The sequence below is a fragment of the Conger conger genome, chromosome 6, assembly GCF_963514075.1.
Source record: "Conger conger chromosome 6, fConCon1.1, whole genome shotgun sequence".
NCBI lineage: Eukaryota > Metazoa > Chordata > Actinopteri > Anguilliformes > Congridae > Conger > Conger conger.
This window is the reverse complement of record NC_083765.1, coordinates 27,498,415-27,517,232: the sequence shown is the minus strand read 5'-3', so window position 1 is coordinate 27,517,232 and position 18,818 is coordinate 27,498,415. Positions and strand designations below refer to the sequence as shown.

Genomic DNA, 18,818 nt, shown 5'->3' with positions numbered 1-18,818 from the left:
CATCGACACGCACTGCGGGGGCCACGGCATCTGCATCACGGGCTCCTGCGCCTGCAACGCCGGCTACAAGGGCGACAACTGCGAGGACGGTGAGACACCGCCCGAGAGGCCGTTCAGTACCAACATTTACTCCTACTTTCATACCCTTTTAACTGGATGCGGCCTTTTAAAAAAGCCATCGAATGAAGATTTGATCTCGCCCTTCATAACTTTTGTGCGGTTCAAAACAGCACCGGCGGATTGGCTTCAGAGCTCCCAACGAGCGGTTTTGATTGCCGCGTGTCTCTGTGATAATCACTTACTGCAAGTTAATAGTTCAGCGCTCCAGAAACAATCGCTATTTTCTACTTCACAGAGCAAATAATTGCATTGATGTCCTTATTGATACGGCGCTTTCACTCGACGCCTCGCCCCGAGCCCGGCTCTTAGCCGGAGCCGCCGACCGGAATGGATTTCCTTGCGCGCGCTGATTAGCTAAATTAGCTTTGCGTGTTCCAATCGCGCTAATATCGCAGACAAACCCGCGGATCATTCGCACGCTTTTTTTCCCTTTCTTCCTTTTGTATCCTCGGGAGAACGTCTTTCCTCCTGTACTCGATAAAATGGGTTTTTATCGATTCCCATACAGAGGCTAATGCAATTAACTCCTCAGAATGAAGTTTTCAGGCCACTGACCCCATGCATAAAGTATTATGGAGTCGATGGGGTAATTAAGTCACAGCGTTCCCGCCACGTTGGAAGGAATTAGGGGGTGGGGGCATCCCGCCGTGTCCGGGCGTGTAAGGGCGCCAGCCCACCCCGGCCCCCGTACTGTACCCTGACCGCTGGGAGTATGCTGCACCAGCTCATCTCCCCCACCCCCACCCCCACCCCCACCCCGGGCAGGAGATACTAAGTGACTCCCCCAGAGACAGCTCTAATGAAATTCAGAGGGAGGGCGAGGGGGCCAAGCCATCAGGCCTGTGTGCGTTCCCCATTCCCGCGTACGCATTCGCAATGTATGCAAGCGCAGGGGAGGAGAACAGCGCCCTTACATACACACTCAGGAAATCATATATTATATGCTGCATTTCACGTTTCACGTTATCTTTAAATAACTTGTATACATAGCATGTTAATTTCATTATTCATATAATATTTAGCTCTAAGAACGTGTAATTATGTTGCGTTATGTAATTATAATACTAAGTAATTATATTGCTTAATTGTATGTTTTCCGTTGGTGCTCCTGTTAGAATTCTCGGCATTGACATCATCTGCTTTGGAATGAATAATAGCGTGTTTGCGAGTGCTGGTTTGAACAGAGATGTCGAACTAGGCTTCTGGAAGGCTGTAGCCCACGCAATGTCTTGTTCTAATCCAATTCTGGTGACTCAGATTGGTTCGGTTATAGTTTGCAAGGCACACAAGTTCTGGCATTTACAAAAGGGTTCAAAAGTCAAATTATTGTGATGTCAGCAAGTACATATTCCAAAGGCTTTAATGAGAGCTGGCTGCCCACCAAGATAGGAGTTAGTATTAGTGTAGGTGTTTTAATCGCATATGTTCTTTCTCCATCTTTCTCTGTCATGTTCTCTCTCCCGCTCTCTCTCTGCTTTCCCCTTGTTCTCTTTTCTGCTGCCTTGGTCCTTCTTTAATATTCTTTCTTTTTTTTTCTGTCTGTGTCTCTCCAACGCTCTCCATCCACCTCTCTGACACACACTCTCTGTATCTCTCTCAAACACATACACAAACACACACAAACACTCTCTATGTTTATCTCTGACACACACACACACTCTCTCTCTGTCTCTTTCTCACACACACATACACAAACACACACACTCTCTTTCTGTCCCTCTCTCACACACACACACACACACACTCTATATCTTGCTCTCTGACACACACTCTCTCTCTCTGTCTCTCTCTCTCACACACACACACACACACACCCTTTCTCCCTCACACACACACACACACACACACAGTGGACTGTTTGGACCCGTCGTGTTCGGCTCATGGGATCTGCATCCACGGGGAGTGCCACTGTAACCCGGGCTGGGGCGGGACCAGCTGTGAGGCTCTGAAGACCATGTGTCCGGACCAGTGTTCTGGCCACGGCACCCACCACAGCGAGAGCGGAACCTGCACCTGCGATGCCAACTGGACCGGGCCGGACTGCTCCGTCGGTAAGCATCGCACCGGTGGGTTCCCGTGCACTCCACGTTTAAGGCGTACGATCAGAAATATTGGATTAGAGTGTTCTTGAATGTTCTTAAAGAAACAATGCTCTTAAAGACAGGCTGAAATCAAACTTCACCTTTTCCTCAACTTTTCCTCAAATTGTCCTCTAATGGATTTTCTTCATAACCATACGAACACATTTTACAGTATATGTTCCATAAAAGTAATTAAATATATTTTTTTTTTTTCATCCACTTCCTGGAATACGAGTTTACTTTTAATATGACGTCATTGTGTACCAGTGGGCGTGAATCACAATTTGAACCAATAGTGTCGATTAAATATCAGTCAATTTTCCTTTCCCCTCCAATGAACATCCAGGTATGCTAGGGTGTGCATTCCTCTCCTTCCCCCTCATTCCATCAACCTGCTGCTATCCATTTTTAGGACATCAATCAAGTCGACTCCTCGCCCTACAAAAATGCCTGTCAAACCATTTGTTTTGCTTGCATATATGTCATATGGTGGAAACAAGTTCTGATCTAACTTCCGTTTCATGGTGTCTTTCACTCCCACGTTCTTAGCTGAACATTCAACTCTGTTGTAACAATCACTACTGGTGATTGACAGTGTGAATTGAACATTCCAAAAAGGTAAAGCGGAATTAGCATCTCAGAATTTGCGTTTGTTTGCCAGTAAGCCTTGAGGCACGCAGCCCACCAATCAGCAGTCAAACACTCATTCCAGTCAAACGCTATCGCCAGTCAAACGCTCATTCCAGTCAAACACTATCGGCAGTCAAACGCTCATTCCAGTCAAACGCTATCGCCAGTCAAACGCTCATTCCAGTCAAACGCTATCGGCAGTCAAATGCTCATTCCGGACGCTATTATAGCTCCTCTCCCTGACCTGTGCGTAATGTCTGAGACAAATGAAAAGTCACTAAATTCAACGCAGCAGGAGCCATAGGTGGCCAGGGCATTGTATAGCGCGGGGACGCACTTTTAGATGGGCTTTTTTTCTCCGCCGCTACAAGATACTTTATTCATTATCCATATAGCAAGTGGGCGGCGGTAATGTGGGCTTGATGGCGGTGATAAAAGCCGGGCGGGCCCCCCGCTGGGTTCTGTGTTCCGCCTGGCGGTACAGGAGAGGGGGAGCACACTTCACCGGCCTGTTACAGAAATAACTCTCCCTCCCAAGTGTAACGCTATTTCATGCAGAAACTTTAAAAGATCTTTACACCCACACCCCCTCTCTGATATCTGCCCGCGTCTAGACTCGTTTTTTTTCGTGGAGGTAAGGAGAGAGGGAGGAGAGCAGAGAACTGGAGTCGGCATGCTCGAGCTTCTGCGCCTATGGAAAAAGGGTCCCTCTCCCTCCTCTCTCTTTCTCTCTCCTCTTTCTCTCTGCCCCTATTTCTCTCTCTCGCGCTCGCTCCTTCTCTCAATCTCTCTCCTCCTCTCTTGCGCTCTCTCTCTCTTCCCTCTCCCCATTTCCTCCTCTCTCTTTCTGTCTTTCTCTCTCCTTTCCTCTCTCTTCCCATCTCTCTCCTCCTCTCTCTTCCCCGCTCTCTCCCTCTCTACCCCTGCTCTCCCCCCTCTGTCTCTCCCCCCTCGATCTGTTTTTCTGTCTCTTCTCTATTAATTAGCTCAGTGGCTGTTCTCCGGTTAAAGGCGGCAGGATTAATAAAAGGCGCTGCAGCCGGACCTCCCTGGGAGCAGAGCCTGCCGTGTTAAAAGCTGATAAACACTGCCGCGCTAATGAAAAATTGATCAACATCGATTACCGAGCTCGCCCTGGCGGTGCCCTGTCCAGAGTGACAGGGTTCATCACAACCTGTCCCCTGTTCCTCCGCCAAAAGAATGAAGTGGCCTTACAAACGTGAGAGAGGGGCTGGAAGAGAGAAAGAGAGATAGATGAACACATAGGTAGACCGTTACATGGATATATTGGAGAAATAAAGGGATTGACATCCAGATGGTTGGATGGGTGTCAACCTACAGAAGAGCTCTCTGTCTACAGAACCAGGAGGCTCATTGCTGACTTTTTTACTTAATGAGTATGCCATTTTTAGGTTGGTTCAGCCAGTGAGCTAAGTTGATGTTTCTGTGTTGTAATTCAAATATATTTTCATTAGACCATCACTGCTATTCTCCATCACTTCAGAGTTCAGGTTATCTGCCAATGGTTTCTCAGGTGCACATTCACGTGCAATTGGTGCAGTCACGCTGCTGGTGCCCTGTCACTGTTATTAGGTGGACAATGCCCTAGATACTGGGGCCCTGTCTCCCTGGTGATGCTCACTCACTGCGCAGGGCAACCAGCTACAGTCAGTGCTAAATCCATGTGAGGTCACAGGCTAAGCTGCTGGACTGAAACCCAGTGCTGTAGCGGAACAAGGTTTGTAGGTAAATGACCAAACAATACAAAACAATACTTCAGCTTCCTCCATTGCTTACTCATGGGACACAACTGATGGGCTGACAAGTTTCTCAATGAATTAGCAATGAATTCTCACTCAATTAACTGTATGAAACATCGTGGTTATAACCCTTTGAAGAGCAGGTTTTTAGGAATGTCTTCAAAATTCTAAGTCAGTGTTGTTGAACTACATTGCTTTCAATTGCCAGTAGTGATGGTTAAATCAGCATTAGAGTGTTAAGTTAAGAATATTTATTTATACTTACGCCTGGAATCATGTAATATTTCAGCCCATTACTTACGCTCTCACGGGCCACGACTGATGGACTGACAGAGATTCAATGGAAAGCGCGAGAATGCACCAGCTGCTACTCCAGGCGAGATCCATCGATAGCCATAATATACAGACAGATGTTTGATAGAGGCAGAGCGGGAAGGCATGGCGGAATAAGTGCCTCCCAGTTTCCCTGTGAGTTATCGCTCTTCCTCTCTCCCCCTCTCCATCTTCCTCTCTCCCCCCATCCCTCCCTCCCTCCTCAGGGGGCTTACACGGCGCCCAAGCTTATTTGTTTTGCTTCGTAACAGAAACGGGCAGAGCGTGACCAACCCTTCCTTATTCATGAGAGCACCTCTCAGGCCTTCACCTGGGCTGCCTTCTGTCCTTAACCTCCAGGACCAAATTAAAGCTAGTCTTTCTTTTTCGTCTTGCATTGCTTTTTAAAAAAATAACAATACTAAGTTCATATCTGCAGTATGTCCTTTTCTAGCATTGACTTGTTTGTCAACGTTTTTTGCCAGGGAGAGTTTTTACACCAAAAAAAGTATTTTAAGTCATCTAATTATTTATCCCTCCATCTCTGTAATGTGTTGCAGATGGTTATGTCTTGGCCTTTTTTAGAAAATTAAAGAAATATTCGTCCAAAGCACACGCTCTGAGTTAAGGACAGAGGACACGGTCATGAGGTCAGAGCCTTTTGTGAGAAGGGTCCCCCAGTTGACCAGAGGTGTCGCTCTTGTACAGTGAGACAGCAACACCCTCACCAATAGAGCCCCCTCGTCCCCCACCTTGGCAACACTCCAGCCAATTACGTGCCACTGTGCGGGACTGCTGGCCATAGCCTGCACCGTGCGTGATCCACCCAGCAGCCCCATCATGGCACCCTTCAAGTAAATTTCCACAGGCCCTTATCTTATTCCACAGGAATGTGTGTGTCCACATATGCATGAGGCTCCATAATACCCACCAAGGCAGGGGAAGTGACAGTTTGAAATAGCAGAGATAGCGAAAGGTATTGGATAATATTGCGGCTGCCCACGAAACAAAGCTGCGGAACAGAGAGTTTTCCCGGTCGGGTGACACGACGCGCGGGGAGTGCCTGGGAAGGCGGGTTCAGGCTGGGGTTAGAGAGGCGTTATCTCTGGCGCAGCCCGCGGGGGGTTTCACCGTGCGTCATTTAAATGTGTCACCGCTGCCATCCCGTAGACCCCCCTCCCGCACCCCCCGCACCCCCCCCCCCCCCCCCCGGCCCATAAATAACGCTGCGGTGCGGTCGTGAGAGGAATGGCAACGGCTGCCGTGCATCTGCTGGGCCCCCGTACCCTCAGCGAGCGAAGAGGAGGAGCCCAAAGCATCACAGGTTCTCACTGGCTCGCTCTGAAGAGCAGGAGAATGTTATTGGTTCCGTGTGACAGGGAGGAGGGGGGTGGAGCCATTTCCTATTTAAATGTAATTTCATTTATTTCAGTAAAGTGGAAGTCAAGGCCTCTTTTTTGAGGGATAAAGTCTTTTGTTTCGAGAGAAGAAAGTGGAGTGCGGAGCGGTTTTTTGATGATGAAGACAGTGACTTCAGCGGCGGCGGTCAGAGCGCTGTGGGGGCCGTGAGCACAGATGTTTTATGGCGAGTGCCTGCCCCTGGTCCCCCTCATTAGCTGATTCGCACGCGGCTGTTTGTCTCTCTGTCGCTGTCACAACATGCCCCCGCTCGCCGCGGAAAGGTTCGACGCCTCCTCTTTGATAATCGCCGTCGCGCCCCCGACCGCGGACCCGTACCTCCTCCTCTTCCTCGTCTTCCTCTTCCTTCCATGCTGTCGGATCCGTTTGCTCAGGAGGTGACCAAGACAAATTTGGTGAATGGCTAAAACTCCTGCTAACCCGATCGACAGTCTCCGTCCCCTCACTGTGACTGTGTCCTCGTGAAGATAGAATTACAAATGCACACACACACACACGTTTTAATCTGAAGACGGCTCTTACACTCATACCCGTGTGTGCTCTATACACATTCACTGAATAATCTCAAGTAGCCTGATAATAAATCTTGCAGAGAACGTGTGAAGACTGCTAACTGCAAAGAACCTGCCTGTAAAACGTGTGCATGGCTTTAAATGAGGATCACCCATCTGCAGCTTATTCCACTTTTATTGGATTCCACCTAATGGTCGCAGTGCTTTAGTGTATTTCACATCATGTTATTTAAATTGTGTTATACAGCAAAGGAATTGGGTTACACCAAATCATTTTTATAATGTCCAAAGAGGTTGGGAGGATCTGTCCTAAAGTTTTATAGTTATCTTTTTGTTCAAGTACACGGAGGTAATTTGTATAAATAAATAAAAAAACAGATTGGCTTCGGACAGGTTAGCCTCTTTTAAATTGGCATTCATGTCAGACATTTTTTGAAAAATTGGCAGATTAAAAGGTGTGTTATGAACCTCCCCATGGTTCAAACGCATGATCCATTGCTGCTAGCTATTGACCTTGTCAGCTAATCTGAGCCCTCCCCTTCTCATCCCCCAGCACCCTGAGGCGAATGGGTGCGCTTCTGGCTATTGGTTCCATATCACTTTCCTGATCAATAAATAAAGACAGGAATCTTGTCTTGTGGAGGAGTATGAGCTAACACATCTCAAAAAGGCTGCTGCCCCCAACGGACCAACAAATAAATAAAAACCGAATCGACCATAAATGGATTTGTACGTGACAAAGCACTTATGGGCGCATTATCCGTTTAGGATAATGCCCTTGTTATTCCAGGTTTTGGGAATCGCGGTCTTGAGTAGGCTATCGGTGCCTTTTTCCAGTCGCTGTCCCTGTTCCTGGCAGAGGCACAATGTAAACAACGCAACGGGAGAGCGCACTGTGCACACATCGCACTCTCTTCCCAGCACAGCCGCGTACATATGTTTGCTCTTAATGCAGCACAGCAGCATGTAATCAATCCGTGAAGGCGCGAGGTCATGTGATTAGAATGTATGGAAATGTACATTCCACTACTGGCAATTGAAAGCAATGGCATTCTATAACGCTGACCCCCAGATTCCCACAGCCTCCCAAATAACAAAAGATACCCACACTTTCACAACATTGTCTCCATTCTGATGTGTTGAAGAGGGTAAATTATGTCATAATTGTTGTATGTGTCCTGGAACGTAGGTTTTCTTGTTGGACTGCGACACTTGGTGTGGGTCATTGCCACTGCTTGAGAAGGGCTTTCCTTTTTGAGAATCGTAGGATCAAATATTTAGGGAGATCAAACCACTGCAACCAAACTCCTGGAATGTGCAGTTTACATTGTTATTCACAGCATAAAAAGCATAATATTTATTAATGGGTAATAATTGAGTTGGTATTGATCGTAATGATTGATCCTCCTGTTTGTGTATGTGTGTGTTTCTATGTATGTGTGTGTCTACACAGAGGTGTGTTCGGTGGACTGCGGGTCACACGGTGTGTGTATCGGCGGTGTGTGTCGGTGTGAGGAGGGCTGGACCGGCTCTGTGTGTGACCAGAAGTCCTGCCACTCTCGCTGCGCCGAGCACGGAACCTGCAAGGAGGGGAAGTGTGAGTGCAGCCAGGGCTGGACCGGAGAGCACTGCACCATCGGTATGCACTCTACACCTACGCCCTACCACCTGCGGTCCTCACACTACTGCTACACACACCTCAGAGTCTACACCTACGCCCACCAACCTGCAGTCCTCACAGTACTGCTACACACACACCTCAGAGTCTACACCTACGCCCTACCACCTACGCCCACCAACCTGCGGTCCTCACACTAATGCTACACACACACCTCAGAGTCTACACCTACGCCCTACCACCTACGCCCACCAACCTGCGGTCCTCACACTACTGCTACACACACACCTCAGAGTCTACACCTACGCCCTACCACCTACGCCCACCAACCTGCGGTCCTCACACTACTGCTACACACACACCTCAGAGTCTACACCTACGCCCACCAACCTGCGGTCCTCACACTACTGCTACACACACACCTCAGAGGCTACTCCTACGACCCATGCCCACCCAAGATCCTCACGCTACTATACACACACACACACGCGCTCACGCACGCACACACGCACACACGCACACACCTCAAAGGCCTTTGTGGGAGTGCAGAGCTATGCTTTCATCTGCTGCCTCTTTCTGATCTGCCCCCTCTCCACTGAGTGCTTTTGATGAACCGGCTACCCCCCCTCCCATGAAAGGACTATGATCACATCGGTTAACCTGTGGTGGAACCGTGTTGCGTGCCCCTCCCTGTACCCCTTGTCGTATTCTTCAAAGCCTTAATTTCTTTCATTTATTTTTGTTAGGTTGTGGGGGGAGATGAATATGGGGCGGAGTTACAGTAAACTGTACGGGATGGGGTGCCTTTGAGTGACAGGTGGGAAATTGGTGGAATTTCACAGTATATTGGTTCCATTTTGTCTTAATCTGACAGTCATTAATATTGTATATCAACTGGGAAGCAACAGCTGATATCGCGTTTGAGAGCTAATGATTTATTGGGTTTTCCGGTTAGCACCTCATCCCCCAAAAGCCAATTTTTAAATAATTGATTTATTTATTTTTTGCTAGCTGAATCTTGTTTATCGGCTGCTGGTGTGTTTGCTAAGTTTGAATTCATATTTCACGTCATCTCCTTGGGCTTCTCGCAGCAGGGTTTGAAGGGAGTCTGAGTGTTCAATTAGTCAAACCCCCGTTTATCTCTTTAACAAATGAGCTTTGTCGTTGTCAAGCTTCTTGTGAATTTTGCAATTATTCCATGATTAATCAAACCCATTAGGCAAATTATGGCGTAATCCCTGTGGCACTTTGAGCTTGGACAGCCCTGGAACACTGACATCTCTTACCGAGTGGGTATTTTTCTGCTGTGAGGGTCGGACTGATCGCAAACTGATTTTTTTTTCGTGACAATTTTCACATTCCTTTTCAGGAATTACAGGAGCAATTATGCATACTGTAGGACCATGAAAATGACATATTTCAGGAGATTAATCTATCAGTATAAGAGATCACTGCGGCAGCTGGGGACACTCGGCCGAGTCCTGAAAGCCAGTATGTCACAAATATGTGATTTTAATGCAGTGCTAGTCAGCTGCATTTTTTTATTCATGATGGCTAGCTAGCTAACAGTAGTTACCTTTTTGTGACCAGCAGTATTGGGAAAGGTATGTCTGGTAGTTCCACAGTTATTTCTGAGGTGAAGGTTTACCTTCAAATAAGTTCTAAACAGATTCCTGTGTAACTGTCACAGCATGGCAGCACCTCATAAGCATAATGAAATTCACCAAGGCCAACTCTATTTCATGAATGAATTCTTTTTACAATCACAGGGCTTAGGTCATAGTGAGGTTTCTGTTTTTTTCATTCTATTCTGTACTAACCTGTGGTATCCATCCAGATGTACTTTAAACCGATCACCGTGGCAATTGGCAAAGTGTAGGGAAAAGTAATAAAATTGTACATTTGCAATTTACTCTTAATGCCAGTGTAGTTGTACTTGAGTGCTTTACTGTAAGTACTAGGATATGATTTGATGGATAGGAATTGCCTGTAATAACACAAACAAAATATCACTTCCACAAAATAAAATATTTCTGTGTGTGTGCGTGTGCATGTATGTAGTATATGTGTGTGTGCGCGTGTGTGTGTGGGTGTGTGTGTGTGTGTGTGCGCGTGTGTGTATGTGTGTGTGTGGGTGTGTGTGTGTATGTCACACACGCACACACAGACACGCTCTCTCCAAGACCTCGGGGTCATGATACATCACACGTGTGGCCTGGTAACAAGGGGTCATGTGTGGGGTCAGCTCACACAGCCAGGCTCAGAGTCTGGCGCTGGGTTATTTATGGGAAAGTCCCGGCACGGTGGACGATTGCTTCCAGGCGTCATTTGCAATTCCTCCGTAATGAAAGTAACAACGCACACATATTTCGCTAACAGCGGCCGTGCCACAGAGCGGGCATACCTCACCCCTCAGCGCGTTAAGCTGCGGCCCCGGAGACACGCACGGTCCAGAGGGGGCACACTGACGTAACCGCAGGTCCGGCGGTAGACGATTGACAGCTCTCTGAGCGTGCCCAGTGAGCGTCTTTCCTCAGCCAGCGCCGCGGAGCGAGAGAAACCACAGAGAGCTTTACGCGCATCGTGACAGGACTGCCGATCCCGTCCGGGCCGGCTGTGTGATCGCTCCCCCACTCCCCGCTCCCTGCGGGACCCGTTTGTGGGAGCGCTCTTTCCACCGCGCGCGGGAGAGGGAGGCACGGCGCGAAGGACGACTCCGGCTTCTCCGGCCGTTGAGTGACTTCCCTCTTTGAGAAAGCACCTTTAATCCAATTACGCGCCATGGAAAGGACAAGCGGCGCGGCGGCCATTTAGAAAAGATTGATTCTGCCGTCCTCCCGTTCTTTGACACATGGAACTTTAATATATATTTTTTTTATTTATCCATTTTCGTGTTGCTTCGGGGGACAGGTGTTTTTTTCTGCCACTTGAAGGCCATTCATTTTCTGTTTCTGTGAAGGCCTGCTGCCATTGTGCAGGAAAAGTTATTATAGACTCCCAGCCTGTCAGACTGCCATGTGTGACTGTTAGCAGCGGGGAAAAACCTCCCCAGGTTTATTCAAATTGAACTTACACAAGCAGCAAATATGCACACTCTCACTGAGACTCCAGTGAAAATCCATTCGTGTGGATATAGCAAATTGACTCAAATGACTGAGGTGACCTTTGAAGTAAACTGAGATTTCTATTTATTTATTTCAATTTTGTATTTTTTCCTTGAAGCTTTCCAACAGTAAATGTGATCTCCCAGTAACATATGGTATGCTACAATGCCAATAAATAATCCTTCAACATGTACTGTATACTGAAAAATAGCAACAGTGATTTCACAATCATTTTTGAGGCAAATGATATGCAAGTAACTGGCCTTTTTTGGTGTATTACAAATAATTGTAGTGTTTTTCTAAATATTTGTAAAACACGATTATTTTTAATTTATTTAGCAAATATATTTTTATAATGATATTTTGATAAATATAATGCCCCACTACTAATGAACAGTGTAAATGCAATAGGGCATATTAAGCCATTACTGTAGTCCTTATCAGGCCAGAATGTGTTTGATTACTTGATTGCTTTCCAAACATTGCCAATTTTAATGAATATAATCACATGCTCTCACATAGATACATGCACACACACACACACACATTAGTAGAGATAGGTCTAAAGGGCTAGCTGTAGGGGAGAGGAAATAACAGGAGTGTCTCCTCACACAAATCTGTGCTGGGGTAGCCGTCCCTAAACCGTGCCCAATCTGCCCCTGAGAGAACCTGCAGTCCTGCATTTACCCTGTCGCTGACGACACCCTGTCTAATGTCAATCCATCTGCGTTTCCCCAGGCTTACAATTACAGCTTTGTGAACATTCAGCACCATAATGTCTTTAAGGAGATGAGCTCTTTCTCCCGCTCCTCTCACAAGTAATGGTATAGCCCAGCATGCTCAAAGCAATGAATTTTAATGGGGTGCCAAAACAAAACCAAAAAAAAACAATTAAATGTCTCCATGCTGATATTTATTCATCGTTGCGTGTAATACTCGTATAGTGAGCAGTGCATCTCAGCATAATGAAATGTTAAATTATAGGTAGTATAACAGAAAGGGAATTAATGGTGCATAGAGCCTTGTATAAGCCAAAAATGTTAATTTAACTGTGCTGGAGTTCATAAGGCGGTGGAGGAAACTGTCCTGTGTGAGTCTCTAGGTCATTACATCAATATTACTTGGGGGAGGGTGGGGGGGTTCTTACAGTGGTCTCTGAGCTGTCATTCTGGCTCCATTGTTTAAGTGACGCACACTCTATGCCACCAGGATTAAGGGATATGAAACCTCCTCTCTCTGCCACCCCCCTCCCTCCCCAAATTTCTCTTTTATTATGGCGTTACCTGCTGCTGAGGGGCAATAAAACCACAGCATTCTAAATGGCAATTAAGATAATGTAAATCAATGTATGCTAGGGCTTCGCCTGCAAGGGGGAGACTTGATTGAACTCTGTGGGCACAGTGTATAATTGTTCTCAGATTAATGTCACTTTAATCATGGCTCGCAGAATCAGCAGACAAATAATGAAGCATTGATGTCGATGAGGGGGTGATTAGTTCTCTCTCTCTCTCGCTTTTTCTCTCTTCTTTCTTGTCTCAGAAAATGTAAGTAAGCGAGGAGAAAAAGATGAAAAAATCTTGATTGTTTAATGCTGGCAAATCACAAAGTTCAGAGCTGGTTTTTCGGTAACTACAAAACAACCCCTCATCTTTTGTTGTCTCCAGAGACATGATATTATTGTGTTAAGTAGGTGATCATCTAAAAAAAAACAAAAAAACAGGGCCATTGATGAAAAACAAATGAGGTTTGGAAAGTCTGGATAAGGAGTGATTGCCAGAACGATAAAGTTCCAACAAGAGTGGTAATGCGAAAGCCAATTTCCCAAAAAGCCTGTTCTCATTTTATCTTAAATCTTAAAACAATAGTGAATCTTCAAATAATTACATACAAGATTACATTTTTACGTGTTTTTTAATAATCAGAAACGAAGATCTTTTGGTCTCAGTATATCTACTATAAGTGAGCCTTCAAGAACAAAGACTTTTGTTTCAATTTTTTTTAAGTTGATATGAGAAATAAATTGTGGTGGACTTAAAAAGAAGACAAGTTAGAAAAAAGCAATTATATTCTTCTTTTATAATGAGACAAGCTTGTGGAAAAAAATGTGTTCCATCATTTTTTTTTTTTTTTTTATGTGACAATTCCTTCAGGTGGATAAAGAAACAGGGAGGTGTAGGTGTTACTTGGACATGATACATAACTCCTTTGGGCAATTCAGGACTGGATAAATATCTAAATGAAAATGCACGATGTTATTTACGTTTTCATTATTTTTTTCCTTTAAGGCATTTAGCAGGCTAATACAGAATACAGAACCAATTACACTTCCTACAGTCCTCTCATGCAAGCTGTTTGTACACCTGGATATTTACGATTCAGACTAACCACCTTGCTGAAGGTCACGATGGCAGCGCTTTGAGCTTCAGATTTGCAAGCTCAGTTCCCGACCCATTATGCTTCTCTGCTGGTTTAAATGGGCTGTAAACAGATGTTTAAGTGGGCCTGAGCACAGGTGGGTGGGCTGTGGGTACCAGCAGCTCAGCAAATCTTCTTCTTCTTCTTCTTTTGCGCCGGGTTGGGGCCGTGGAGCCCCTCTGACTGGAGGACAGCACACACACAGCCCTGCAGACGTACAGACTCACGCTGCACACAGTACGGGACTCTGTACGAGGCCTGGCTTTGGCTCTCAGCCCTGCTGCGGGAGGGAGGGGTGGAGAGTTAAGGTGGGACTTAAGGCTGGTGTCTAAACTGGGCCGGTTCATGCCAACTGTGAAACTTGAACTCCCAACATTTTTCAGGAATGATCAGCATACATGAAAGTCAGATTGATAGTAAAGTTTAAAGTGAAGTAAGGTATATGTAGGGTTGGGCTTTCCTTAATGAAGTGGTGAATGTAAATGTGTACCATCTTGTGTACCACGTGTGATGTCTCTCTTTTTCTCTCTCTTTGTCTCATTCTCCTTTCTCTCTCTCCCTTTGTCTAGTTAAGTTTCCATCCAAATGTTGAGCAAAGTCAGCAAGAGAAAATACAAATCACGTGTGTTTCCATCTATTGCTGTTATGTGAATATTCTGAAGATGACGCAACAACATTACTCAAAAGAGCACCAGCTGCCCTTCTTTGGGTTTCCTGGAGCAGAAATATGTGTCATACTGTAGGTTATCACGTCATCATTTATTCAGAAAATCTGTTTCCATCACCCTTTATTACATCTTCTGTTTACATCTTCTCTTTCTCGATACACCAACTTTTGGATGGAAACCCCACATCTGTCTGTCTGCTGTCTGAATGTGATGTCAGGAAATGTCCTGTCCCTCCACAAAAACATTGTTCTGAAATGTCTGTTCTCTCTCTCTCTCTCCCTCTCTCTCTCTTCCTCTGCTGTTCACCTTTCTCAAGCTCATTATCTGGATAGGAGGGTTAAAGGTACTGTGCTTTCTTTCCTTCTACATGCGTCCTGTGCTGTGTCTGTAATTCCTGTAGCGTGCCCCATGATTCTCTATTAACGTTTCTCTTTTCTCTTTTTTATGCTTCCCCTTCTTTTTTTGACTGTCAGAATCGAGTGCAATGTCTTTATTCGTAACCTGTGACATTATCATACGCTTCTGTCTACTCTGTCATAGCGTTACACATGTACACCTTGTAAGAGAGTATACTGACACAGTCTTGACCAGTGTAACTTTCCTTACAGCATACTGTAGCAACAATGAGTCTGCCTTCAATGTACCCAGAAAAAAAGAGGGAAAGAATTACGTGGCAGCAGATTGTTCGACAAACTTTAAAACCATCCCTCCCGCCTTTCGAAAACGTGAACCATTTTCACGTTATTTATTATTTCATTATTCAGTTGTGCAAATCTTTTGCATTTGGACCAAATTGCATAGACATTCCTTTCTTTCGATGTGGCTTCAGTCGATATTTTGATCAATTAAGTGTGCGATAAGCATACTCAGTGATGGTGTTGACCTGCCACACGCAGAGTTTGTCGAATAACCACAACACGCGTCAGTTTGCATCTGAGTCTACCAGCATTGTGCAATTCAGTGTCTGCAAACCTGCTTTTTCCATTTCTCCCTCCCTGCCCCCTCCTCCTACGTGTTTGTCCAACTGAAACGTCCTTCACAGAGATGCGTTCTGAGTATTTTAATTTTCTTTCCCAAATTTTCCTCCTACCTTCCCTCCTTCCCTCCCTCCCTCCCTCCCTCCCTCCTCGTCCTCCTCCTTGCCTATATTAGGAGACAAGATAGGATACAAAGGTAATGGAACTAAAGCCCCAGGGAGATTGTCACGAAACAATCACTCTCCGCTCCTCTTGTCTTGAAGCACGGCGTAAACGTGTCTTTGTTTCAGTCTCCGTGTTTATTTTATTGTGGTCCTCTCTGGTACTGTACCTCATTCTTGTCCGTCCCGACTCAGTCAACACAAACACCAAACACTGGCTACTGCGTTTTGTTGGGAACACTGTTGGCCTCCCCTCCCCCCCACCCCACGCCCCCAACCCCCTCCCTTTTTTCATGCATCTATGGCCTGAATCCTAATGTCTGTTAGAATAGCTGCTAAAGCTGCTTTAGTTACTTCCTGGGCTTCGCTTATTATTCTGTGAATAAAGGAATGTGAGCTCCAGCATAAAGTATAGATGTGGAGAGATGGGACACTAGCCCTCCCTATACTTTGTGCTTGTATCTTGAATGGGCTGTGAATTCACATGGATGCGGTGCTACCCGGAAGCCAGAAGAAAATAAAAGGACTGTCTTCTTTTTTTTTTTGTCCTTTAGTTATATTTGTATTTTTTATTATTCATTCAATTGCATAAACAGCGACGTGTCAAACCACCGCAGATCTATTCTGTGAAAAACTAAAACCAGATAAAAGATAGAAATAAATTTATTTTTGAAAGATTTGAGGGCTGCCTAAATTTGGTGACATGACCATGTGGACAAGCACACAGTCCTCGGCGTTTATTTTACAGTCTGGCTGTAACCAAATGTCAATTTTATATTCTTGAAATATTATGTTTGATGGGGGTTTTTTTTCTAGAAAAAGCTGTGTTTTTAGTGCAGTGATATGACCGGAACCCGCATTCTGAGTTCAACAGTGCTTATTTAAAGAGAAGGATGCTTTCCCCTGCCTGACTGCACTGGTCAGTTGGGTCTGTGCTCTCCCTATGCCAGCTGTGTACAGACACTGCTGTAGTTTACTGTGCCTCTCAGCTAGTGGGACAGGCTCTCCTGCACTCTCCCAGATCAGTGCGGGTGTTCCAGGGATCCAGTGAGGGTCAAATTGTGATTGGGCATTACAAATTTAGAGAGGTGAAAATTGGAAAATTGGAAAAAAGAGAATCACAGAAGTATTTTTTTCAAAACACTGAATGCAATGACAGCTGGCTGAAAGAAAGCTGAATGTGGCAGTGGCTTTTACATTCATGTGAAATTACAGATTTGTGCATTTATCAAGGCCTGTCTGACATCCAGTGTCAGTATATGTTCACCAAAAGTTCTTTTGATATTGTATCTGTCAGTTTTTTTCTGTTTTGCTTTTGTTTGTTTGTTTGTTTGTTTGTTTCATTTGAATGAGAAGGGTATTTTCTTTCCTCCCCGCCCCCCTGAAACTGGTGGCGTTTGTGATTGGTGGAGGTGTTTGATTGATGTGCTTCCTTTTGACAGAGGGCTGCCCTGGGTTGTGCAACAGCAACGGGAGGTGTACCCTGGACCAGAACGGCTGGCACTGCGTCTGCCAGTCCGGCTGGAGAGGGGTGGGCTGTGACGTCGCCATGGAGACCCTCTGTGCAGACGGCAAGGACAACGAGGGAGGTAATGAGGGCAAATCCACGGGGATCGGGATGGACAGCGGGGGACATTAGTCAAAGCACGCCTGTTTCTTACCTGCGATTTATAACAGTGAACAACATCTAACAACTGTGTGTGTTTGTGTGTGTGCGTGTGTGTATGTGTGCAGATGTGTGGGTGTGGGTGTGTGTGTGTGTGCAGATGTGTGGGTTTGTGTGCATGTGTGTGTGCGGTTTTTTGTGTGTTTGTGTGCATGTGTGTGTGTTTGTGTGTGTGTGTGTGCATGTGTATATGTACTGTGTGTGTGTCTGTTTGTGTGCATGTGTGTATGCGGATGTTTGTGTGTTTGTGTGCATGCGTGTGTGTGTGTGTGTTTGTGGATGTGTGTGTGACACTGTGAATAAAAAGTAGTAATGGAGATGCATAGTGTGTTGTGAGTGGTCATGTGCCCATGGCTGTCTGGCGTTGGGCCAGGAACCCTCCAGGAAGCTTTCCCCAAGAAATCCACATCCCAGCGGGGAATGTGTCAAAACTCTCCAAACCCTTAATCGCTAATTACAAACTTACTGTACTTTAATTTAGTTTCTAAAGTCATTTTAGAAGGCGTCAGTGCTAAGCAATTATTAATGAACTGAACCTTTTACACTCTTTTTTAATCAATGCAGTAACCCAACGGCATTCTCTGTGCGTCACACTGGAAGTATTTTTAAAAGTCCGCTTAAGATCAGGACTGGCTTCATTTCCTTTAGTTATTCACATGAGCAATGTGTGTCTGACAGTAGCAGAGCGGAGATCCGTATGTGGTCCCGTCTGCGTGAGCTCTGGCAGATATTCCCCCACGCCGGGCCATGGCCCGGAATCTTCCAAGCGGCTCCGCACATGCGGTTACTATAGTGATTTGTGGAAGAGCTGCTCCTGCCCAATCAGGCCCCAGGACATGGGAATGAGATACATCTCACTTTGCATTCGTACCCGTCTCAGAACACTGAAAAGCTCATTGGTCGTGATGGATGCAGACTGAACCCAACAAAAAAAAAACAAGTGTCTCCTCCCATGCTGTGCTCTAAAACAAGCCTCCAACACAGAGACTCTCCAGATGGGTTTTATCATGCATTTTACTCAGGGGTGTTAGAGTTCTGGCTTATTTCACAAAACTGAAATACATACTGCATCATGTCAGCCTGGCTATCCCTGAGGTGAAAATTTTTTAACGCAAATGTATTCTTATACAGGAAATGGGGGGAGTACTGTGGGTGGGGGTTGGAGGGGATCTTTCGATTCTACACAGGCTGAGTACAGGTTCCTGTACAGACAGTCAGACAGTTGAAATCGCCCGTCGTGAACGACTCTCAAACAAATTGTAAAACGCTGAACGCACAGTAATCTGTCACTTGCTTTGGCAAAGTCAAGGGTAAACGCTTGTGAAAAATAGCAAACAGTGTATCTCTCCATCATAAGCTGCGAAAATGAGATTTG

General features: G+C 45.7%; 1 protein-coding gene across 1 annotated transcript in view; it reads left to right on the top strand.

Annotated features, from left to right (window-relative positions):
• The window catches only part of tenm3 (teneurin transmembrane protein 3), a 252,324-nt gene that overhangs the window by 189,566 nt on the left and 43,940 nt on the right, over nucleotides 1–18,818 (top strand). Inside the window, exons 11-15 of the mRNA XM_061244374.1 lie at nucleotides 1–89; nucleotides 1,971–2,171; nucleotides 8,288–8,473; nucleotides 14,956–14,982; nucleotides 17,220–17,366. The exon at nucleotides 1–89 is cut by the window's left edge and continues 106 nt beyond it. Coding sequence (XP_061100358.1) covers nucleotides 1–89; nucleotides 1,971–2,171; nucleotides 8,288–8,473; nucleotides 14,956–14,982; nucleotides 17,220–17,366 — 650 coding nt within the window. The remainder of the gene's footprint in view (nucleotides 90–1,970; nucleotides 2,172–8,287; nucleotides 8,474–14,955; nucleotides 14,983–17,219; nucleotides 17,367–18,818) is intronic.